Source organism: Apium graveolens, chromosome 3 (genome assembly GCF_009905375.1).
Source record: "Apium graveolens cultivar Ventura chromosome 3, ASM990537v1, whole genome shotgun sequence".
In the NCBI taxonomy this organism is placed as follows: Eukaryota; Viridiplantae; Streptophyta; class Magnoliopsida; order Apiales; family Apiaceae; genus Apium; species Apium graveolens.
This window is the reverse complement of record NC_133649.1, coordinates 243,816,801-243,843,845: the sequence shown is the minus strand read 5'-3', so window position 1 is coordinate 243,843,845 and position 27,045 is coordinate 243,816,801. Positions and strand designations below refer to the sequence as shown.

The window sequence follows — 27,045 nt, the reverse complement described above, 5'->3', positions numbered from 1 at the left end:
GGGCACACACTTGAAAAATCGTATTACTTTATCGATTATTACTTAATCAAGATTTAACTGTATCACAAATAGCAATAAACTTATTAAGTAATCCAATTAAAAAAAACATGCCATCATTAATTAGGGTAATTTTTTGAGATATTATTTGAAAAAAGTTGATATTAAAAAATAAATTACTTATTCCGTTGATGGCGGATAAGTCTCCAAAGATGTAATTCCTGGAGGTAGAATAAAAAATTAAAAAGCTAAATTTACGTCGTAGCTCAATAATACACCACTTTAGAGAGGTTAATTGCCGACAAACATAAAGCGCGGGGGCTTCTTGCTCGAACTAACCTGTAGCATATTAATTTAATAAAATGAAAAAGCATCAAAAAGTTTTGATAGAAAGACATATAGAGAAATTTCTGTAGTTATCTGTCTTGTTGCCTATTTATATAATAATAATAAAAGGTGGGGATGAGTGAACTAATCCAAAGTTTGAGATACAAAAGATAAAGTTATGCACAAACCCTAGAAGGGGAGGAAGAAATGCAGATATATAAAATATAAACATATATATTTGACTTTTCTGTTTAAATTCTAAAAAGAATTCCTACTATAAATGGTAGGTCTTCGCTTGCTCATTTTCCAACAATCAAAGCCTAGAACTTCAAAGTTGTTTTATGCAGGGCTAAGCTAATCGGTAAGAGAAAGAAGGCGGCTTAGCTAGAACATTAAAAAAAACACATAAAATTGAATAAATAGATATACACAAGACATATTCAAATTCGAGATGGGTCGAGCTCCATGCTGTGACAAAGCAAACGTTAAGAAAGGTCCATGGTCACCTGAAGAAGATGCAAAGCTCAAGTCTTACATCGACACGTATGGCACTGGCAACAACTGGATTGCTCTTCCCCAAAAAATTGGTAACTACTGTTTTATCTCCTTATAACATCTATTCTTCTGTTTGGATTCATGCTTAATAACTGAATAAAGAAAAATAGAACCCTAAAAATGTTATATAGTTTAACTTTATAACAATATAGCTGATTTGTTAATATGAGGTAATTAATTGATTGTAAGAAATGTATTCACAGGATTAAAGAGATGTGGAAAAAGCTGTAGATTAAGATGGTTAAATTACTTGAGGCCTAATATCAAGCATGGAGGATTCTCCGAAGAAGAAGACAACGTCATATGCAGCCTCTATATTAGTATCGGCAGCAGGTATTAGATTTGTCCCTAGTTTTTGTCCATCAAGCTTTTGTTTTAAGAATATATACACATCGGTAGACATAATTGAGAAAGTGTAGGATCGATCCAGAAAATAGATATATCTTTAATGCTTTCATTCTTGTATTCAATTCAAGTTTTTTCTTTTCCCGAGTTCACCTTTGTATGTTATTAGGTGGTCCATTATTGCTGCTCAGTTGCCTGGAAGAACTGACAATGATATTAAAAACTACTGGAACACTAGACTCAAGAAGAAGTTGCTGGGAAAACGCACAAATTCTCATTTCAATCCTCTATCTGCATCTTCGAGTCAGGACCTGAAAGATTCGGATGGTGTAGAAGATAATTCCTTAAGCAACTCTGCTATGGAAAGGCTTCAACTCCACATGCAGCTTCAGAACCTTCAAAACCCTACTTCCCTCTTTAGCACTCCTCCAGTGTGGCCCAAACTGAACCCTCTTCAGGAAAAGATGATCCAAACTCTCCAATCCTTTAATCAAAACTCAAAGGCTTTGATTCAACCAATCATTCCTCAGCCTGGCCAAGTTGATCAGAATGTTCAACTCTGTCAACAAAAAATGGATGATCAACTGGGGAATAATTCCATGCCTAATACAAGCTTCAAAATTCCAGACTCATATGTTTTCCCTAAATCAGATGCACAACAATCTGCTATGACGGCAGCTTCGACATTCCAAAGTGATCTTGATGTGTTTCTCAACTAGGCACAGTCACAGTCACAACAATGCAGTGGGAATGAATGAGTATGACTGTTTCAAGGAAATGGAAGGTCCGAAAGATAGCATGATTTGGTGGCCTAATGATCAATTTGACACGAATTCTGCATCGTCTAGTTCGTGGGACTCTACTCCAGCTCTTCATCATCAGTCGGATCAAGTGTACAAAGACTTTGCTTCGAGATACAATATGCAACAGTGATATGATGTTCAAACTGAAACAGTACTCAAGAACTTCTTATATGTTTACTCAAGAATGATTTGGTGGCCTTAAGGAAGAAGGAAGTTCAAAATCAATGTAGACTTGTGATATACTCGGGTTCGGTATATTTATTCGAATAATATATCCTGTTTCAACCTTATTTTGTATTTCCAGCTGTATGTTTAATTTGTTTATTATTAGCATAATTAAGAGCATTCATATGAAAATGGTTTCTAGAATCATCGCAAGACTAAATTTATGTTAAAAATTTTGATTTTCGAATGAGGGACGAATTACACTTTCACTGCATGAAACAGTTTCCACGAACTGTATCATAAAGTATATAAACAAATTTACCAAAAGAAATAATTACAAATATGAAATTATTATCCGCCCTACTAATTGTATACATATAATCACATGATCACTTTTCTACCAAGCTATAAATGGCAACCCTAAATAATCTGTGATACTCCAAGAAACATGGCTTACCTCCACAAAAAACATTACATTTCATTGTCTTTAGATTTTAAATGCTACTAAATTTAAGATTCACTGCAAAAAAATTGTAATTAGACAAAGGTTTACACACAACGGTTAAAAAAAACCGTCGTCCAAAAAAATCATATAACGGTAAATTGGTTTTGTAAAAAAAATAGTTGTCTGAACTCCAGAACAAACAACTGTTATCCATCTTTTTTAAACTATTGTACATGTTGTATCCTCTTATTGGGCCAGACAACAGTTCTTAAAATATAGTGTTGTCGTAAATTTTTAACACAACGATTATAAAGCGTTGTTACTATGTTAACGTATATTGACTGATAAAGACAACAGTTTTTTACAACAGTTTTTGACATTATATTCTGTAATTCGGACAACGGTTTTTCAGAAAGGTTGTCTTCTAAACCATCAAACAACGGAATGAAAACTGTTATCTAAGAAATTTGAATGGGCACCACGTATTGAGGTGGCACCACGTGATATGTGGTAAAATTTTCACAAGGATTGTGGAGGTGGCGAAATGAGAACCCTCCATTGAAATGAGACTAGATATCGGCCGTTAGATCAAAAAATAACTGATATTGTTACACAACGGTTTTATGTTAAAATATAAGTTTTGTCTTAGTTGATCTCAAACAAGCTTTTAGATATCACGTTGTGTAATTGAGACAATAGTTTTTAGAAGTGTTGTCTTAGAAACCCTCATATAATGGAATAAAACAGTTGTCTGAAATAGTTCTTTTAGAATTTCTTTTAGAATTTCATTGGACACCACGTGATGAGGTGGCACCCCGTGATAGGTGGTAAAAATTTTACTCGGATTGCTGAAGTGTGGAAATGACATCCCTTGATTGAAATGAGATTAGATATTAGCCGTTAGATTGAAAAAAGCTGATATGCTTACACAACGGTTTTATAATAAAAAAGCGTTGTCTTAGTTGATCTTGTACAAAATGTTTTAATACACACCATGGTCTATGTACCTCGTTCAAAAACCTTCTAGAAACTTTGTTTCTCATACAATAGTTTTCTACTAAAACCATTGTAAAAAGTATTACTCTATAAAATGAGATTCCCGATTAACAAAATAATTTTTTAAAATAATTTTTTCGAAGATCCAACCGTACGGATATAAATATTTATCAATTTTAGTCATATGAAAAGATGATTAAAAATTTCAAATTCATCTTCCATGTCAGGATTAGAAAAATCTAGTAAAAGTACAACTCTCGACAAGGAGACTCGTTCCCGATTTACAAGATTAATTTTTAAAACGATTTTTTCGACGATCGAACCGTACGGATGTTAAGATATATCAATTTTAGTCATATGAACAAATAATTGAAAATTTTCAAATTCATCTTGCATATCAGGAATAAAAAAATCTCGTAAACGTACCACTCCCGACAACGAGATTCATTCTCGGTTTACAAGATAAAATTTTCAAATGACTTTTTCGACGATCCAACCGTACAAATTGTTAAGATATATCAATTTTAGTCATATGAAAAAATTATTAAAAAAATTCAAATTGATCTTGCATGTTAAGAATACAAAGATCTATTAAAAGTACTACTTCAAACAACAATATTTGTTCCCCATTTACAAGGTAAATTTTTAAAATGACTTTTTCAACGATCCAACCGTACGGATGTTAAGATATATCAATTTTAGTCATATGAAAAAATTATTAAAAAAATTAAAATTCATCTTGCATATCAGGATAGAAAAATCTAGTAAAATTATCATTCCTCACAAAAAGATTCATTTCCAATTTACAAGATAAATTTTTAAAATGATTTTTTCGACGATCCAACCATTCAGATATTAAGATATATCTTTTTTAGTCTTATGAAAAAATTGTTAAAAATTTAAAATTTATCTTGCATGTCAAGAATAAAACAATCTAGTAAAAGTACAACTCTTGGCAACGAGATTCGTTCCCGATTTACAAGATAAATTTTAAATATAATTTTTCAAAAATCAAACCATATGGATGTTAAGATATATCAATTATAGACTAATTAAAAATTATATTAAAAAATAAATTTATCTTGCATGTCAAGAATAGAAAATCTAGTAAAAGTACCACTCCCAACAATGAGATTTGTTCCTAGTTTACAAGATAAATTTTTAAAATAATTTTTTTGACGATCAAAACATACAGATGTTAGGTAATATCAATTTTAGTCATATGAAAAAATTATTAAAAGTTTTTAAATTCATCTTGCATGTCAGAAATAGAAAAATCCAGTAAAAGTAAAACTCCCCACAACGAGATTCGTCCCGATTTACAAGATAATTTTTTTAAATAATTTTATCGATAATCCAACCATAAGGATGTTAAGATATATCAATTTTAGTCATATCAAAAAATTATTAAAAAATTTTAAATTTATCTTGCATGTGAGGATTAGAAAAATCTAGTAAAAGTACCACACTTGACAACGAGATTCGTTCCCGATTTACAAGATTAATTTTTAAAATATCTTTTACGATAATCCAACAGTACGGATGTTAATATATATCAATTTTACTCATATGAAAAAATAATTAAAAAATTTCAAATTCATCTTGCATGTCAGGAATAAAAAAATCTAGTAAAAGTATCACTGCGGACAACGGGATTCGTTCATGATTTAGTAGATTAATTTTAAAAATGATTTTTTCAATGATCCAACCATACAGATGTTAAGAAATATCAATTTTAGTCGTAAGAAAAAATTAATAAAAAATTTTAAATTTATCTTCCATGTCAAAAATCTAGTAAAAGTACTAGTCCTGATAACTAGATTCATTTCTGATTTACAAGATAAATTTTTAAAATGATTTTTTCGAAGATCCAATCGTACGGATGTTAAGATATATCAATTTCAGATATATAAAAATTTATTAAAAAAATTCAAATTCATCTTGAATGACATGAATAGAAAAATCTAGTATGAGTACTATCCTCTACAACGAGATATGTTCCCGATCAACATGATAATTTTTTTAAATCCTTTTTTTTAAAGATCCAACCATAAGGATTTTAAGATATATCGATTTCATTCATGAGAAAAAAATTATAATAAAATTTCAAATATATCTTAAATGAGAGGAATAGAAATATCTAGTAAAAGTATCACTTTCTACAACGAGATATGTTCCTGATTAACAAGATAAATGTTTTAAATCATTTTTTCTACGATCCAACTGTATGGATGTTAAGATATTTAGACTTCATTCATTTAAAAAATTATAAGAAAATTTTAAATCCATCTTGAATGACATGACTTGAAAAATCTAGTAAAAGTGTTGCTACTTCCTAAAACGAGACATGTTCTGGATTAATAAGATACAATATTTAAAAACAAATTGATGATCCAACTGCACAAATGTAAAGATTTAACCGTACAGATGTTAACTTATATTTACTTTTTCATTTATAATAATAAATAAATAATTTTTAAATATTTTGTGCATGACTTTATAAGGAAAATACTCTAAAAATACTACTACTTTTAAAATTAATGTCAAGTAAATTTTTTTATCTTTTTCTACTATCTAACAATAGAAATGTTAACATATAATTTTTTAATGAATTCATATAATAAAACTTTATTCTCTTAATATATAGTAAAATAAAAATAAGTATGTAATAATAATATATAAATAAAAAATTTATTTACCATTTTTGACCTTTCACACAATTTTTGGTTCCCCCCCTCGGTGTACATTTCCCTCTTCGTTCTAATTTTCATTTCCCCCTTACCTCTCCCCATTCCCCTTTCTTAGATCTCATCTCACTCCCTTTTCTTCTCATGGTTCTCTCTCTTTCCCTACTCTTCAATCTCTCTCCCTCGTACTCTCTCCTCTCTGTACCTCGATTTGCTTTGTTATTCTCAAGGAACTAACAATGAGATTTACAGAAGGGGGGTTGAATGTAAATCTCAAAACTTTTTCAAGTTTTGAGCAGTTTCAAAGGCTAAGTGTTTTGATGAACAGTTGTGTGTGAATTGCTTTGAGCAGGTGCAGACAGATATATATTCAAGACACAAATGTAAAGAACACAAAGGCTTCAAAAACTTTTATGGTGGATTTGTTGTTCCACCAGAGATGTGTATTTCAGAAAATCTGTGATTCAAGGAATTGATCACAGTTGCGTCCTAGTACAAACTAGATAATTTTCTCTCTGGATTTTTCTAAACAGCTCTGGAAAAAATTCTCTCTAATTACTAGCTGCAACTTGGTTTATATATCAGCAAGTTTACAAGTGAAGACAAAAGTACAAATACAATTAAAAAGGTTCTTCACATGTTTCTTCTTCATTTCTCTATCCAATGCAATCTAAGATAATCTGTGAATCTTTGAATACTTCCTTGTTTGCACCAGAATGGAAATGCTACATTTTCTTGATTTCTCCAAGAGGCTACCACATTCCAATTATCTCTGTCAACCCATGTGCCTCTGTCAGCTTATGAATTGTCACTATCAACTGCTATTGAACTGAGCATCCGTTGAGGCTTTCATCCGTTGATGGCTTTATCCGTTGATGCTTTATCAGTTGAAGCTTTATCCATTGATGGATGTTATCCGTTGAAGCTTTGGAGACATCCGTTGAAGCTTTGTTTCTCATCCGTTGAAGGCCTTTAATCTATCAGTTGATACTACTTCATTTATACAAAATTACAAGGCATGAAATATTTACAATTAGCCCTCCTATTTGCATATCCACTAGTAGTCAACATGACTCATAATTTCACACAACATCTAAGAGTTATAACTTAAATACAGAAACTGAAATGTGCTACAATATTAAACTTATTTCTATGTAAAGCTACTCCATCAACGGATAGCCAGAATGGTCTTATCCGTTGAGGCTACAAACACTAGATTTCTACTTAAGTGTTTTGTTTAACTTATCATCAAACTAATGCACATATTCCTAACAATCTCCCCCTATTTATGTCTACTAGAATTGTAGACATAAATTTGGGTTTAACTTGATGATAACAAAACTCTTAACAAATATATGAACTGAAATCAAGTAGAAATTCAAAAGTGCTGCAAAAGTGTATGTAGTGAGATAGAATTTAAGAATTACATTATTTCCAAGGATGCTCCTTTAGGCTGAGCAAATTATTTTCTTTTCCTCTGTTCCCTTGTTTTCTTCCCTAGCCTCCTGTCATTTTCCTCTACTTGGAGTTGGAGTTGTCTGTAAAATTCAGCTTCATCTTCTTCACTGATATCCAGCTTAGATTGCATGTCCTTGAGAGTTTCATTACTGGCAACTTTAAGCTAAGTCTTCAAGTCTGAAAAATTTTCAGACTCCTTTATTATCTCTGAACTCCATCAACCAATGAGGTGATTTATGAATTGTAATTCCATGCTCAGGGATGAGTAATGTTCTAGGCAAGGAATTAGACTCCCACCAAGTTCTCCTTATGCTGGCAATCTTGTTGAGAATCTCAGTTTTGGCAATCCTGGTAAAGCCAGAATCCCTTTTTATGGCTGAGTAGACTCTAACCAAGGTAGAATAGCCTTCATTTAGAATTCTTTGAAGAGGCCAAGTCCTTTCCTCACTTCCTTTATACTTGAACACTAGCCTTTCTGGGAGCTGTTTGTATGCACTTATTCCCCTTACTTCCTCCAGTTCATCAAGATAGAGTTCAATATCTGTAAACTCCTTTATGTCACAAATGTGAACATAATCATCCTTTGAGGATTGTGGCTTAGGCTTAGGTTTATATTTCTGAGTGAATTTACTTGAGGTTGGGGTGGTGTTGATTTGGATTTTCTTTTCAATTTCTTTGGTGGTGGAGAGGTAGTTAGGAAGGTAGGCAAGTTGATGGTGTCCCAATCAATAGGTTCCTCTTTAGGGATGATTGGTTCACCATGGATATTTATACTAGGATCAGTAACAAAAGGTTCAGGAATGGAAGGTATTGGTTTAGATTTTGATTGGGTTTCCACAGTGTCATCTTCACTCTTCCTTTTTGCATTGGCCTTCTTTCTGTTCCCTTTCTGCCATTCCTTTATTTCCTCCCATCTTTCCTCCATACTCTCACCAACCACATTCCCCATATCCATATTTCTACTTTCAATCTTGTCTTCTTCACTATTGTCTTTAATCTTCTTCTCTTCTTCAGTCTGACTTGACTTTAGCTATTTTTCAAGCTTTGCTTGTGCTCTTCTGTCAGCCTTCAGCTTTTTAGCTTCTTCCTTTCACCTCATGGTTTCTTCCCTCTTGGCTTTTAAGAATTTGGGATGTCCTTGCATCACACAGATACTCTTTCCCTCTCTATAAATGATAGCCATATTCATTCTTTTCACAACATCATTGGTCTCTGTGTGCTTTATGATGCTACCACCCAAAACTTTGTCTTCATCAGGTTTTGGAAGAGGAAAATCCACTTCTTTTAGTTGACCAAAGTTTAGAGGGTTCTTGGTAGAGTCCCTGTTGAATCTAGTGGATGGCTTGAGTACCATGAGTTTCAAATTCCTGAAAGAAGTTTTTCCAACCTTATTCCTCCTTACTGGCTTAAGCTCCATAATGATTGGCTCAACCTTTGTGCTATGTTTCACAGATAATGATTTTGAAGTTGTAGAGCCAAACACATGTTGCATCCTTTCATCAATTTTTCTCCTTTGCTCCTTCACCTTCATCCCAGCTGCTACTAGCTGGATTAGATCAATGCCATCAAGCTTTCCTTTGATTTGAAGTGTTGGAGAAGTAGTGATGGTAGGAACTAGCACTTTGGATATTTGAATGTTTGTAGATGGCTCCCCTCCCCCTTCCACTTTATTCTCCCCCTTTTTGTTATCATCAAGGAGATGAGTCAGGCCTTGTGTTTTAGCCAGTTGCATTAGAAGACTTGTTTGAGACTGTTGAATTTGAAGAATGGTGACCACAAAGTTTTCAATAACTTGAACTCTGTCCTCCAATTTGACCAGCCTCTTTTCAGCATCTGATTCTCTTCTCAGTCTCAATAACAAGTCCTGCATGGTACCATAGGGCATGACCTAATCCAGCTTCTCAGAATTGTAGGACTTCAAGTCAGCTATATCCTTCTTGAGTTCATCCACCCTCAGATTCCGTCTTAATTGCTGTAGCTTCATGAGATGTAGAGAATCTAGATGGGCTTGAAGAATAGCCTTGGTACCAGCATTGGAGGTGTTCTGAATGGCTTTTTGGATAGACATGATTTGTTTGACTAAGGATACATTGAATTGTCCTGGTGTAGACTCATTTGTCAATGCCCATTCAGGTAAATCTGGAATAGAACTTGGGCCTTCATCTCCCCTTAAGTTCATGCTTCCATAAAATGAAACAGAGTCATCATCATTAGAATTTACTCCAAATTCTTCAGATGCCTCACCAGCTGTAGAAGGCATCAAGTTGACAACAGCTTTATCCCTTTGTAGATATTCTGAAGTATGTACTAGATTTAAAGTCTTTTCTTCCTCCTCATTGCCCTGAGTAGCCAACAATTGATAGGCTGATACAGGATGAGTAAAAGTGTCAGCATCCAAGGAAATGTTATCAATTACAACTTTGTAATGTTGCTGAAATTATCTTTCCTTTTCAGCATCATCCACAATCATTGACTCATTAGCAATGGCTGGAGCCACCCTTATACCTTCTGTACCTGCTTTTCTCTCAATTTCTCTCTTTTCTTGCATCAGGGGCTCCCCCTGGCTCACACTCCTGACACCCTCACCTTCACCTACTAAGGTGGCACTCCTCTCACTTTCTTTTTCCATGCTGGAAGAAATAGCATGCATATTTAGACTCTCAAACTCTCCTTTTTCCTGGGAGCAACCCAGCCTCTGACTCAAATTTTCACTCCCTTCCCTCAATCCTAGAAGTGATTGTACAGTAACCATGTCTTCTACACTTGGAATTGAGTCAGTTGTTTATGTAGAGACTATCAACGGATTGGGAGTATCCGTTGAAGTAGATACTGATGGTATCAACGGATAACTACTATTAAGCTTATCCGTTGAAGAACAACCACTAGTCAACGGATGAGGAATATTCGTTGAAGAAGGAAAAGAAGTAGAAATTGAAAGTGACATAATTGTTGAATCTGTGTGGATTGATTTTAATTTAGGTGACACAGATTCTTCAACTAAGTCTGAAAGAATTGGCTGATGATCCAGCAAATCATCTAGAAGATGATGATCACCAGTATTTGAGTGGGGCTCCTCCCTGAGTTGTAAAGAGGGAGAATCAGGAATTGATGTGAATATCATGTCCACACATAGAGATGGTGATGCAGAATTTGGTGATTGATGTGTGTCAATTTTGAGAGAATGGGGCTGTGACTCCATATTTTTTGGAGTCACATCAAGCTGAATTTGAGAAGGCATAGATACAGGTGGGTGTATCTGTGCAGTGTGTGCACCCTGTGTGGAAACTAAGGTTTTGACCTTCTTCCTTCTTGCAAAGGCTTTTACAGGTGAGTGTGTGGCTTCAGTGTCCCTCCCTCTTTTGTTCTGTGTCCCTGGTTGGGGACTATTTTCAATAGCTGCACCCTTTTGGGAGGATGCAACTAGGGATGATTTGAATCCTTTTCAACCACCACAGTCTTTTGAGAAACCGTGGCTTGGCTAGCTGGGGTAACACTCACCTCTCCTACCTTATCCTGGGGGGTTTCTTGATGTTCACCCCTCCCCTCACCACTCACACCTTGTTCACTCCCCTCAGGGTTTATGGTAGTTGTTACAACTGTTGTCTTTTGAGAAACAACAGAGGTGGCTTTCTTTGATTTTGGTTTTGAAACTTTAGGTTTGGTGGCCTTGGTAGGAATCTGTTGGGACACAGACACAGATTCCATGGCCACACTTGAAGGCAAAGAAATAATGGGGTTGGAAGTAGTAGGAGTTGAAGAAGTATTTACCTCACTTACCTGAGGTGCATTCATTATTGGTAAATATGCCAATGGCATCTGATTGTTGAGGTTAATTCTCAAAAGGTCTGCAAGGACCCTTTTCTCTTGTGCCCAACACTTGAGTTTATTACTCTCATTGGTTATGACCAAACCTTCAGCAAAATGGTTAGCCAATAACATAAAGAATCTAGCATAGTAGATGTTATGAGGTCTATTAGCTTTGTTACCTAACCTGGTACCTAATTCTAGCATAACATAGTTGCTAAAATTAAAATACCTATCAGAAACTAGCATATAGAGCATATTAACAAGAGATGAAGTTATTGCATCAAAATTACTAATTTTCCTAGAGAAAACCTTGATAAAGGAATCACCAAGAAAACTCCATTCTTTCCTAAGGCCTTTTCTTCTAATACTCCCTAAACTAGCAGAATCAAAAGAATAGCCTATGGAATCTGTGCGCCCTCCAAACCCGGGTCAGAAGTTTGGGGTCCACACACACACCTTATTTATAACCTGCTTATAACAATGATAAAGATAATAATATGCAATGAACCTACTTACCAACTACCACGGACCGCAACAGGTTAAAGTATGCACACAAGCCAAACATACTTACTTATATTACAAACCGTTCAAATCCCAACTATCCAAACTCAGAACTGAGTATTAAACATTATTACAAACTTTTACAAACTTAAATTACTCCCAAAAGAAGCCTACTAGCTCAACTCGATCAACCTGAACCCCTAGCTCTCGCGCTGGACTTGGGATCCTCGGTACCAACCGGTTCCTTCTTGACTGGAAAAGAACATAAACAACATCGCCTAAATGAGCTAACTAGCTCAGCAAGTCACAATGACAAAACTGAGAATAATGATCATCAGGTAAATATGGTTACGATAACAAGTGAACAATGGATTATGATTTAAAATTGGATATTATATTTTCATTTTAAAAACCAAGGTTAGGCTGCTGATCAGTCATGCACTAACCCCGAGCAAAGCACACAGCACTGCTCTAACTACTGGATCCAAGGCACACATTGGCCTAACTTGACCATTATATGGTCTGACCACGAATCTGGTCCACAATTTATAAAAACAATCCAATTCTACCATAAAAACAGAATAAGCAGTAATAAATAATAAACAAGATCATTAATAACATTGGACGTTCAATAATGAAAATGGTTTCAATCTGTATAAAGATCAATATGGCATTTCCAAAGCTTGGCTGTTAGGAAGTGAAAGAATGGGATAACAAAAGAATCAGTGTTTCAGGGTTTCAAGGATTTGGTCTTTCAAAGCATAAGATACAATGGTTTGAGTGTGTAAGCAATCTGGTTCAGTGTTTGATAATTAGTTTGTATGTATTAGTGGAGTAGTATCGTACATTTGAGGTTCTTATTTTGTAATAACCCCAATTTTTGGGAAATTTTGAAACCCTTATGAATAGTGTTTTTGCTGAATGAGAAAACTTTTCATGCCACACTATGTAGGGGTTCTGATATGGATATTCTGAGATCTTATTAGTACTTTATATGGGATATAAGTGTATGTAAAGATCGTCAGAATCCAAATCCGAACACTTTGGTTTTTCCCGGAAATACACTAGATACGGAGAGAATTGAGTATAAGGTAACATGATAAAAAGGATTTAAATTAAAGGATTATAATAGAGGATCATAAAAAGGAATATAATGTATTGAGAAAGGTTAAGGGAACCTAAGTAATAAGATCCCGGGTATGATCCCTCAAACGATAAACGAAAATGAAAGTTAAGCGAACTGTATAACAGATCAGCGGTCATTAGGCAAACAATTAGGAAGTTAATCAAAGGGATTAGAGAGGATGATGTCATCCAACCAATGAGAAGGGGACAAGGAGGGGAGGATGACATCATGAGGATGACACAAGCATGACATGGGAAGGAAGGAGGTGTGGTTGAATGAGAACCACACAAATTCAAGGGCAACAAGGTAATTGACTAAATCAAACACAGAAACAAATCAACCAAGCCAAACAAAATCATTCTTCATCAAAATCAAAAAGAACCAAGGCATTGTTCATCCTTGCTCTCGGCTTTTTAGCCTTTTAAAGGGCAAGAATTTCAAAATCAAAGATCCAAGCATCCTAAATTGGTAAGATAATTCCCTAATCATCTTTATGCTTAGTTAGGGCTATATCATGAGTTTAATCCATTAATTCCTTCTCAATCTTCTTCATTTAATCCAAGAAGAAGACAATGAATAGTGTTTTCAAGTTTTTAACTTGAAATATTTCTTGTTTTCCTTGAAGATCCAAGCATTCTTAAGACTTCTCAAAGCTTCTTAAGGCTTCCTAGCTCCTCCCACCACTTCAAGGAAGGTATATCATCTCCAAACCCTAGATTCCTATGTATTATAAGATGATTTTGATTAGTAGGATGATATTGTAGCTTGATGTTGGTGATTTAGAGTTTGGGATTGAATTGGTATTGAAATGGAATGGTAAATGTTGTTGTTTTGATTAAAAGAACTTAAGTATGGTTAAAGTTAAGCTTAGGCATAAGTATGAATGTTAAAATTGAATTGGTTGGGGTTGTTATGATGTGATAAGGATGGATGTTGGTTGTATGTTGGATTTGAGGTTGAATTGGGTTGGTTTTGAATGGTTTTAAATTGGGAAATCGCGTAAACATAGCCGTCGTAACGTCCGATTTTCTTTAGACTGTTTTTGTGCATAACATTAGGACCCGAGAACCCCCTGCTAGATCATGACCATTGCCATGTCTAGATAGCTCATGTTACGAGCTTCGTTTTGATATGTAGTTCGTTCGATTCCGATGCACGGTTTAGGAGAAACGACCGTTTCAAGTAACGGTGTTTCGCGAACGAAACTTTTCCCCTCGCCTTACTTTGAAACATAGGTTAAAGACCAATAAGGGTTAATTAATGTATGAAACATTTATGGTAAGTGTGTTAGGCAGTTGGTAAGACACTCGTGAAGGAATCGCCTTAAAACTCGTAAAGGTTAAATTATTAAAAATGGTGGAGCCGAGGGTACTCGAGTGACTTAAGAAAATCAGTAAGCGCAAAACGAGCGTTAGAGTCTGAGTTGGTTAGAGTATAGATTTACAAGTGACTTTGGTTTAATTCCAACTTACTTGTTGTTTATAGGTTACCAGGACTCGTCCCGAGCCTTTTATCACCCCAAGTCGCTCAGGCAAGTTTTCTACCCGTTATACTGTTGTTGTGATGTATATATGTATTTGCATTATCTTGCGATAGATGCATGTTGGTTAATTAGCAAATGTTGCAATATATTGAAGCATGCTGCTATGGTATATATATATGCATGCATGTTCTGTATTCTTTCCATATATATCTGTTGATTCAGTTGATAATACCTATGCTAGAGGATAGCGGTAATTTGCATATACCCTTAGTATAGGGACCCAAAGGTGAAAATATTTTCTAAAACCGGGAGTCGAGGATCCCGAGTAGATTTTGTATATATGGATATAAATATATATATATATACTTATATATATATATGGTCATAGTTTTCAAAACTATTAATCGAATAAGGTTTATTCGATAACTTTAACTTGATATTATTATTGAATATTACTTGGATATTCATTTGAGGATCTATGACTCCGATTATTTGCTGAGATATATTCTTTATTTTATTAAAGAATAAGGTGTCAATAATCAAACTTATTTTCGATTATTCAAATAAAGATAGTACTTTCATATAAGTATATCTTTGGTTATTTAATACTCGTTTCAAGTATAAGTTTTAATACTTCTACTTCAATTATTTTATAAAGATTATTCTTTGTGGGAATATTATTTAAATAATAATATTCAGACATTTTCTAAATATTCTGGGGACTGATTTACTTCATTAAATCAGCTTTACTCCAAACACTCTATAAAGTGTTTTCGAGTCTTCAAAATGATTTTTAAAAGTTAGAGCGGATCCCAAAACTCATTTTTATATTTAAGATCTTCCTTTTTAAGGGGATTTAAATACTCGCTCAAAACCTGAGGGATCCGGCTCTGTGGTGTATTTTATATTCGCAACACGGTTGCAGTTTTAATAAATGACTTGATTACTTACCCAACGTTCGGGAAGTAAGTCCATCTATTGAGTCGGCATAAGCAACATGGGCTCAGTGGGCGTCCATAATAGTGTAAGTGGCTCAGTGGGAGTCCATCAAATGCATAAGTGGCTGAGTGGCAGTCCAGCATAAGGTCCTATTGAGACCAGGGTGATGACCAGTGGGGAATTCGTCCATCTACTAGTAGAAAAGGTTACTTATGGGTATCTTTTCCTGATCAGCAAGATATCTGGTTTATGCCAAAATTCTTTTCCTTTCCAAATTTATTGGATATTGCAATTCTGTTCATACTTTACATGACAGAGGTTTTTAGGAAATGTATGGGAGATATATATGAATATATATATATATCAGAACTTAATGAAGTATGTCATAACTTCATTTCCTTTAATAATATTTTAAAGATTTAATCTATTCAAATCTTGTCTTGTAGTCTCATCTATGTGATGAACTTTTGAAACTGATTATAACTTGAACGGTGGTAGTTCAAGTAGTATTTGGGAAAGATATAAGTATATTGGGGTATCTTGTAACTTCATCTTTTAAACTTATATCTAGTTAATGATTGTCTTATGAATGACAAAGATTTTCAGAAAAACGTTGAGACAAGGTTAGATATATGAGATCATCTTGCAACGATATTTTTTTATACAGTTATATACTGGGACTTTGTGTATATTATGCATGGAAGAGGACTTCCAAGATTTTGAAAAGTATATATGTATATATACTGAATATTTTGCGACTTCATCGCATTAAGATATCAAACTTGGTTCATTTCTTTTGACCAAGACTTTCATGAGTACTATGAGAAGGCTCATATACTATTAATCATTATACATATTATTTTGGTAGGCCTTGCTGCTCACCCTTGCTTTCTTCTTTCATCACACAACATCAGATAGACAAGATGAACCGGACCAAGCTCCTGATTCGCAAGAGGTTAGGAGACGTTCTGCAGTTTTCTAGAAGCACTGATGCCGCCATAGCTGAGGTAGGAACTACCAATAGGCTAGGCTTTCAACTTCTGATGTACCAGATTTATGTATATTTATGAATTGTAATAATGGCAAAGAAATGTAAATTTATTCAGAAAACCTTTTAAGGTGTATTGGCAGATAATTGTGGAATATAATGACTTGTGGTTATTTTTTTTGGATGTTCATCTCTGAGACTATAACATGTGGTGTGTGTGTTTATTGTGGGGTCACAGTACAGAGTAGTTGAGTAATTATTAAGATTGGGTGTTATTAAGGGAAATAGAACTCGTGACAACCCGGATCCCCGACCCCGGATTTGGGGGTGTTACATATTTGGGTATACAACAATTAATGGTTTAGAAAGAATCAGTTTTACAAATCTAGATCAATAACTGGAATCAGGGTTTAGGGTTCAGTACTTCAAAGCACTTGCAATATAAAACAGGACTATCAATTACTATAATATCTCGAGAAAGTTCTGAACACTTTCCTGGTACTAGCTTATTATACTGCACTCGCTTTCAATCACGACTGTCTTACTCCTCGACTACCTGTTTCTCTTTCCTACACCTTGCGTCTTCTGCTCACATATCATAAGCATCTATTAATATTCAACTCATACGATTATATTCAACACATACTTCTATCTACCCTTCGTTTCACCTAAATCTGATTAACGGATTGAAAGTTACGCAATAAACAAGTAAACATCCAATATACAGACCGACAGTTAACCAACAAGTCACATATAACACATAACACGTCACATAATCAATTATATATCATTTATAAAGAAGTCTCAGGTCATAAATAGGCTTTCGGATATTTAAAATGATTTTTTAAAAACATTTTTTTGGAATAAAACGGGTCGTTGGATCAATTTCGGAGTAATAAATAGGGTTCAGTTGGCCCATTTTGGCTTTAAAACAATTTTATAATAATTATCGAGCCTTGAAAATATTTTAAAATAATATTTTAAAGCTCGAAACTATTTTTCGAAATTTTTAAATTATTTTTAAATAATTTAATCTAATTAAATAATTAATTAAAATCAATTAATAATTAATAAATTAAATCAATTAATCAATTAATTTTTGAATTAATTGAAAAATTAATCAATTAAAAATAACTGAAATTAATTAACTAATTAATTCAGATTTATTTTTGAATAAAAAATAATTTTTGGAATTAAAATAATAATTTTTGGAATTTTCAGAAATTAAAAACGAAATTTTATTATTAAAATAAATAGGAAATATGATTTTTAAATAATTTATAAACAGGAATCCAAAATATGCAAACTCTGGAAACCTGGAGGACTAAACTCTTTCTTCCCCAAAAGTCCATGGGCCTGTTTGCAATTTTGCAAACCCCTGCCGTCGACTCGCCGGAGTGTGACCAGAGAACACGATTCCGGCCACCTCAGGCCACCAAACTGTCCAGAATTAATCTACACATTACCAGGAACTTATTTATGCAATCAAAACACAACAATCATCCCTGTCCTGGCCGGAAATTGGCCAAGAACATCGCCGGTTTCCAGCGAACTTCGCAAATTTTCAAAACACAACTCCCTTCGATTCAGACATCCTCTGTGAACGAGCTATATACCAATCAATTGCAAATTTCATAAGGAACATAACCCACTATAAATCAACAGCTAATAACCCCTAAATCAAAAAGCCCTAAATTTCAATTGAAAACATTCATACGGTTTATAAACCCTGATTTTAAAATTCGAGAATTAAACCCACTTTTGAGCATGTTATTGAACTCCAAATCAGACGTATGACATATGAAAATCATCAGGAAAACAAGCTCTACAACATGCAATCATCAAATCATACAAACAATCATTCGAACAGAAATTCATATTTTTAATAAAAATAATTCGAAAATAAATAAAAATATAGAAAAATAACCTTAGTTTCTGCAGTAAAACGAAGCTCAGAATCTGATAGTACTCCTCAAGTCCTTCATTTTGGTTACTCAAGCTTTGAAAACAGAGATCAATAACACCTTCGTTTTGCTCTTTGATTCTCAAATAGGTTTATGAATTTAGGGTTTTTCTCTGGAAAATTATATATTAGCTGACTGCAAATGATTTTGATACGAAATAAGATACGGTAAAAGGCTATTTATAATTACGGAAAATTAGTATCCCGTTGGATCATTCCGGATATAAAACGGTACGTTTATTTATAAAAACTGATCCAAACGGTATCGGTTTTCGGGACAATTATCCAAATCAGTACAATTTGTACTGCGGTCTTGGTCTCAGCGCCTGGTTACACGTACTACGAGGTGATAGTTGGGATAGTTTAATAAAAAGCTCCTGTTTATCGAAAATACGAGTTTTATTGATTTACCGAAACGAATATTGTATCGAAAATGTTGCGCCGGGACCCGCGCAGGACAAACCTTACACCGGATCGAAAAAGTCGAAACATGGAATTCGCTCGGAATATTACAATTAGGTTAGGAAGGAGTTCTCGGAAGAGTTTTGGATTCCAAAAATGTAACAACGGATGACGTCGGTTGGTTCCTGTTTTTATAAAATAGATTTTAAATACCCGGAAAAAGATTTTATAAATTTCATATGATTCTTATAAATTCATAAATCAACATAAAAATAATTAGGAAGATATGACAATTATCTATATTTTATTTTGAACATATAAAAATTAAAATACTTAATTAATAATATTTTTAAACATCCAAACACATTTAACACTTAACAAATAATTCACAGAATAGATACTGAACACATATATTAATTATTTATTAGCAAAAATAATTACACGATATATCCCAGATATTACATCCTTCCCCCCTTAAAAGGATTTTGTCCTCAGAATCTCCTAAGAAAACAAATGAGGGTACTTTTCTCTTATATCACTTTCTAACTCCCAGGTTGACTCTTCAACCTTTGGGTTTCTCCCTAACACTCTTACTAGCTTTACCACTTTATTCCTCAATACCTTCTCTCTTTCCTCTAGAATCTCTATCGGACTCTCTACATATGACAAATCTGCCTGAAGCTCTATTGGCTCATATTCTATTATATGCCTGGAGTCTGGATTATACTACTTAAGCATCGATACGTGAAAAATATTGTGAATGTGCTCCATGTGCGGAGGTAACGCCAATTCGTAAGCTACTTTGCCAACGCACTTTAGAATCTCAAAAGGTCCGACATATCTTGGGCTCACCTTTCCTTTCTTTCCAAACCTCGTTAGTCCCTTCCACGGTGATACTTTCAGTAATACCAAGCTTCCTTCTTCGAATTCCATGTCTTTCCTTGACTAGTCTGCATATTTCCTTTGACGGTCCTGTGCGGCTATCAATCTCTTTTGGATAATTTCAACAACTTCTTTTGTGTGCTGTACTAGTTCAGGTCCAAGTATTTTGCGTTCTCCTACTTCGTCCCAATGAACTGGAGATCTGCATTTGCGTCCATAAAGGGCTTCATAGGGTGGCATCCCAATACTAGCATGATAACTGTTGTTATAAGCAAATTCTTTCAGAGGTAAATGCTCATCCCAACTTCCTTTGAAATCAATAGCACAAACACGTAACATGTCCTCGATTGTCTGGATCATTCTTTCACTTTGGCCGTCCGTCTGTGGGTGGTAAGCCGTACTCATATTCAGTCTTGTTCCCAAACATTCTTGAAAACTTTTCCAAAATCTTGAATTAAATCTTGGATCTCGATCAGATACGATAGACACCGGGACTCCGTGACTGAACTACAATTTACTTCAGGTACATATGGACCAACTTGTCGAGTGAAAATCTTTCATTTATAGGCAGAAAATGAGCTGACTTGGTAAGTCTATCCACTATAACCCAAATGGCATAATGATTAGCCCTTGTCCTTGGAAATCCAACTATAAAATCCATGGCAATATGTTCCCACTTCCATTCTGGAATCTCCAATGGCTGTAGCAATCCACTTGGTCTTTGATGTTCGGCTTTACCTCTCTGAACATGTATAACATCTGCTAACCTATTCCGCAATTTCCCTCTTCATATCTGGCCACCAATAATTTTCCTTTAAATCTCTGTACATTTTGATACTCCCTGGATGGATTGAATATCTTGAATTATGTGCTTCTTGTAAAATTTCATTCTTCAGCTCCGTCACCGGTGGAATCCAAATTCTTGAAGAAAACTTAAGAATACCTTGGTCATCATTCTGCGTGCATAATTCCTCACCTACCAAATGATTTATATCTTGATCCATTACATCTTCCTGACACTTCTTTATTTTCCCTAGCAACTCCGGCTGAAAAGTCATACTATACACTTTTGCTTCATTAGGCCTACAAACTTTAATCTCCAATTCTAGTTTCTGAAATTCCTTATATATCTCTTCAGGTACTGATAACACATTTAACTTTTCCTTCCGACTCAACGCGTCTGCTACAATGTTCGCTTTACCAGGATGATAATTAATCGAGCAGTCGTACTCCTTGATTAATTCTAACCATCTCCTTTGCCTCATATTAAGCTCCTTCTGTGTGAATATGTACTTTAAGCTTTTGTGATCCGTGTAAATCTTGTACTTTTCTCCATACATATAATGTCTCCAAATTTTCAAATAAAAACTATGGCTGCTAGCTCCAAATCATGTTAGGATATTTCTGTTCGTATGGTTTCAATTGCCTTGACGCATGCGCAATCACCTTCTCGTGCTACATTAGAACGCATCCTAGTCCTTTATGAGAAGCATCGCTATAAATTACAAAATTCTCTTGATCGTTTGGAAGTGACAAAACAGGTGCTGTGATTAATCGTTGCTTCAATTTCTGAAAACTTTCTTCGCACTTGTCGTTCCATATAAACTTTTCATTCTTCCGTGTAAGCTTTGTCAATGGTATTGCAATCCTTGAAAATTTTTGAACGAATCGACGATAATATCCCGCTAATCCCAAGAAACTTCTTACCTTGGTGGGTGTTCTCGGTCTTTCCCAATTTGTAATTGCCTCAATCTTTGCTGGGTCCACTTTGATCTCTTCATTACTGACTATGTGTCCTAAGAACTAAACTTCTTGTAGCCAAAACTCACACTTCGAGAATTTAGCATATAACTTCTTTTTCCTTAAAATCTCCAAAGCTGTTCTCAGATGTTCCGCATGATCCCCTTCCGCCTTTGAATAAATCAAAATATCGTCTATAAACACAATAACGAACTTATCCAAGTATTCCTTGAAAATTCTGTTAATCAGGTCCATAAACACTGTCGGGGCATTGGTCAATCCAAAAGACATCACTAAAAATTCGTAATGTCCATACCTTGTTCTGAAAGCTGTCTTTGGTACATCTTCTGGCTTAATCTTCAGTTGATGATATCCCGATCTTAAATCAATCTTGGAGAAGTACTTGGCTCCCTTCAGTTGGTCAAATAGATCGTCAATTCTGGGTAACGGGTACTTGTTCTTGATTGTAAGCTTGTTGAGCTCCCTATAGTCAATGCACAGTCTCATGCTTCCATCTTTCTTTTTGACAAATAATACCGGTGCACCGCACGGGGACACTGGGTCTGATTACTCCATTCTCTAACAACTCTTGCAATTGCTTCGCTAGTTCTTTCATCTCAACGGGCGCCATTCTATACGGGGCCTTGGATACCGGTTCTGTTCCAGGTGCTAAGTCGATTGCAAACTCAATTTCTCTATCTGGAGGAAGTCCTGGTAACTCGTCGAGAAACACATCTGGAAATTCATTCACTACTGGAATATCTTCAAGTTTCGCTGGCTCCTGACTCCTATCAATCACATATGCCACGAAATGCTCGCATCCTTGTCGTAGTAACTTATTGGCTTGAATCATCGTTAAGAACTTCTTTACTTGTTTCTGGCCCTTGAACGTTACTATTCTTTCATCTAGCGTCTTCACCATTACCTTCTTATTTCGATAATCTATCTGGGCATCGTGCTTAGATAACCAATCCATTCCTAAGATAACGTCAAATTCTCCTAAATTAAATGGTATCAAATCTATACAAAACTTACTACCAGAAATCTCAATCTCACAATTCCCATAAACTTGATTAACAGATACTCGTTCTTGATTTGCTAATTCCACAGTCATTATTTCATTTAAATATTCAACTGGGCAATTTAGCTTACTAACAAAATCTTGTGAAACAAACGATCGAGTTGCTCCCGAATCTATTAACACTTTGGCACATAAAGAATTCACATTAAGCGTACCTGCCACGACATCAGTATCCTGGATAACATCCTTTACAGACATATCCAAAACTCTATCCCTTGGAGTCTCATTTACTGTTGGGGTAGATCCCATAATCCTCAATGCATTACTGACTGGGGTTGGTGTCGTGCAATCCCTGGCCATATGTCCTGGCTTTCCACATTTAAAGCACGTAAATCCAATGGCTGGATCCTTCACTGTTGGATTCCGGATAGGCTAATCTTTATTTGCTGGCTCTCTTGCTGGCTGATTTCGGCACTCCATAGAATAGTGCCCTTTCCGATTGCACTTGAAACAAACTACATTCAACTTATTACAAACTCCTCCATGCTTCTTCCCACATACCTGACAATCTGGAAAAGTTAATCTCAACTGATTTGGCTGATTCGCATTAACTGGAAGGTTGCCCTGGCCTCCGTCGCTTGCATTTTGTCTCCTGAAATTAAAATTCCTCCTTGATTGAAACTTGCCCTTCTTAAAATTTGGAAACTTCTCTGGTTGTGACTGACCTTCATTCCCTTCAAATTTCCTTTTCTTGCTTTCTTTCTCCTTCTGTGACATCTTACTCTCTGTCTCTGCGATCATAGCCTTCTGTACAACTCCTACATAGGTATCCAATTCAAAAATGGATACTTTCCCTCTGATCCATGGCTTCAGACCTTGCTGGAATCTTTTAGCCTTCTTCCTGTCAATATCCACATACGACGGCACATACCTTGACAATTCCTCAAACTTGCTCTCATAATCTGTCACCGACATGTTTCCTTGCTTTAGTTCTAAAAACTTCAACTCCATCTGATCCTGGATAAACTGAGGAAAATACTTTTCTAAAAATAATTCCTTAAACCTCTCCCAAGTAATAACATCTGTACCTTCCAATGTCTTCACCATCTCCCACCAATAGGTGGCCTCATTCTTCAAATAGTACCTTACAAACTCAACCTTCTGTTCATCCTTTACTTTTACTAAGGCAAATACCTTCTCTATCTCCTTTAACCAAACATTTGCTTCAATCGGTTCTAAGGAACCCTTGAATTCTGGTGGGTTTACTGCCTGAAAATTTTTGAAAGTTACTTGGGAATTGGTTTGTCTTTGTTGTTGTTGTGCCAGGTGAACTGTTTGTTGGGCCAAGATTTGAAGAATCTGGGCTATTGCTGGGTCTATAGGTCCTGGGTTCACATTCTGGTTTGTATCATCTTGGTTGTTATTGTTGTTGTTGGTTTCTTCATTCTCGATATTGGTGCGGGTATTTCTTCTCGGAGGCATTTTCTGTAAAGAATCAAACAACTTATTTAGCTTTTAAACCAAATTCTTTGCAGAAAAGAAAAATTTTGTAAAACAGAAATATCTCTTTTTGAAAACAGTTGTAACTAAGTAAATTGCATGCTTCTTTATAGAATATAAACAGTTATGGAAAACAGGGTACATGGTATCACAGGGGTATAACTGGTGCAATAAATAAGGTAAAGTAAAACAGGTGCAGTAAAATAAATGACAATACTGGAAAGGAAAAAGGTACTGATATATATAGATCAAAAGTTTTGGGTAGTACAAGCGTAAAGACGCTTCAGCAGTAAAAGTAAAAGGGTACAACAACCTACTCACTAGTCAGCATAGCTAGTCTGTAAATATAACTCAAAAGTCTACTGAAACATACTACACACTACTGTACATACTACACAACCATAATAACACTGCTCGGTATCTCTGAATCTCTGACTCATGGCAAGTATGGACCTCCAATCTCCTCAATCTCCTCTAGAACCCACTTAGCCCATTCCACTAGGAAATCAGGGGTGATGTCCTCATGTGTAGCCTCAGCAATCCTCACTGTAGCTGCTCTACGAAACGCCTGGAGCCTCTCTCTGAGTCGCCTCTCACCACTCCCAACCTCTCTGGTACACATAATATGCAATAATTCCTGAATCTGACCCTGTAGGAATCGTTGCTCCATAAGGCAAGCCTCAAACTGATGATATGGCACATGATATGAAGAGAACTGGAAAGGTACTCCTGTAACTGAATGACCAGTAAAGCCTGAATCAGCAGGTGGGGGTCCTCTAATAGGTGGCCTCATGCCTGGGGGTGGAATAGCCTGCAATGGTACGGGTTGCAACACAGGTGGAGGTAGTATAGCCAACACTGGTGGAACAACAGGACGTGGATTCGAAGACGGTACTCCAACTGAAGGCTCTGAGTGATCAACTGATACGGGGATGAAAGAGTCGGCCATCGCTGCTATCTGAAATCATATTGCAATATAAGAATCTCGAACCATGACGCGAATTACACTAATACCTGTTATACCATAGCACTCAACCTCTCGACGTTCTATCTTTCTATTCCTTACTTCAAATCCTAACCCTCTACCCATTCCCGTCAATCTAGGCTTGTGTCAGTGACTTATAACATGTAGCTCTGATACCAAACCTGTGGCACCCTCTAAATCCGGGTCAGAAGTTTGGGGTCCACACACACACCTTATTTATAACCTGCTTATAACAATGATAAAGATAATAATATGTAGTGATCCTACTTACCAACTACCACGGACTATAGCAGGTTAAAGTATGCCACAAGCCAAACACACTTACTTATATTACAAACCGTTCAAATCCCAACTATCCAAACTCAGAACTGAGTATTGAACATTATTACAAACTTTTACAAACTTAAATTACTCCCAAAAGAAGCCTATTAGCTCAACTCGATCAACCTGAACCCCTAGCTCTCGCAGCTGGACTGGGTATCCTCGGTACCAACCGGTTCCTTCTTAACTGGAAAAGAACATAAATAACATCGCACAAATGAGCTAACAAGCTCAGCAAGTCATAATGACAAAACTGAGAATAATGATCATCAGGTAAATATGGTTACGATAACAAGTGAACAATGGATTATGATTTAGAATTGGATATTATATTTTCATTTTAAAAACCAAGGTTAGGCTGCTGATCAGTCACGCACTAACCCCGAGCAAAGCAGACAATACTGCTCTAACTACTGGATTCGAGGCACACATTGGCCTAACTTGACCATTATATGGTCTGACCATGAATCTGGTCCACAATTTATAAAAACAATCCAATTCTACCATAATAACAGAATAAGTAGTAATAAACAATAAACATGATCATTAATAACATTGGACGTTCAATAATGAAAATGGTTTCAATCTGCATAATGATCAATATGGCATTTCCAAAGCTTGGCTGTTAGGTAGTGCAAGAATTGGATAACAAAAGAATCAGTGTTTCGGGGTTTCAAGGATTTGGTCTTCCAAAGCATAAGATATAATGGTTTGAGTGTGTAAGCAATCTGGTTCAGTGTTTGATAATTAGTTTGTATGTATTTGTGGAGTGGTATCGTACATTTGAGGTTCGTATTTGGGTATACAACAATCAATGGTTTAAAAAGAATCAGGTTTACAGCTCAAGATCAATAACTGGAATCTGGGTTTAGGGTTCAGTACTTCAAAGTACTTGCAATATAAAACAGGACTATCAATTACTATAATATCTCGAGAAAGTTCAGAACACTTGCCTGGTACTAGCTTATTATACTGCACTCGCTTTCAGTCACGACTGTCTTACTCCTCGACTACCTGTTTCCCTTTCCTACGCCTTGCCTCTTCTGCTCACATATCATAAGCATCTATCAATATTCAACTCATATAATTCTATTCAACACATACTTCTATCTACCCTTCGTTTCACCCAAATCTGATTAACGGATTGAAAGTTACGCAATAAACAAGTAAACATCCAATATACAGACCGACAATTACCCAACAAGTCACATATAACACATAACACGTCACATAATCAATGATATATCATTTATAAAGAAGTATCGGGTCATAAATAGGCTTTCGGATATTTAAAATAAATTTTTTAAAATATTTTTTTGGAATTAAACGGGTTGTTGGATCAATTTCGGAGTAATAAATAGGGCTCAGTTGGCCTATTTTGGCTTTAAAACAATTTTATAATAATTATCGAGCTTTGAAAATAATTTAAAATAATATTTTAAAGCTCGAAACTATTTTTCGGAATTTTTAAATAATTAAATCTAATTAAATAATTAATTAAAATCAATTAATAATTAATTAAATCAATTAATCAATTAATTTTTGAATTAATTGAAGAATTAATCAAATAAAAATTAACTGAAATTAATTAACTAATTAATTCAGATTT

General features: G+C 35.1%; 1 protein-coding gene across 1 annotated transcript; it reads left to right on the top strand.

Annotated features, from left to right (window-relative positions):
• Nucleotides 1-672: 672 nt before the first annotated feature.
• Nucleotides 673-2,232, top strand: LOC141711017 (transcription factor MYB36-like). Its single transcript, XM_074513481.1, has 3 exons — nucleotides 673-911; nucleotides 1,083-1,212; nucleotides 1,394-2,232. The coding sequence occupies exons 1-3, from the start codon at nucleotides 776-778 to the stop codon at nucleotides 1,941-1,943; spliced, it is 816 nt and encodes a 271-aa protein (XP_074369582.1). The 5' UTR covers nucleotides 673-775; the 3' UTR covers nucleotides 1,944-2,232.
• The last annotated feature ends 24,813 nt before the right edge of the window (nucleotides 2,233-27,045 follow it).

Excerpts from the sequence above, each read along its gene's own strand:
- LOC141711017 (XM_074513481.1), top strand. The coding sequence starts at position 776 with ATGGGTCGAGCTCCATGCTGTGACAAAGCAAACGTTAAGAAAGGTCCA. Across the intron at positions 912-1,082 it reads TGCTCTTCCCCAAAAAATTG|GATTAAAGAGATGTGGAAAA; the intron begins GTAACTACTGTT and ends ATGTATTCACAG. Across the intron at positions 1,213-1,393 it reads TATATTAGTATCGGCAGCAG|GTGGTCCATTATTGCTGCTC; the intron begins GTATTAGATTTG and ends GTATGTTATTAG.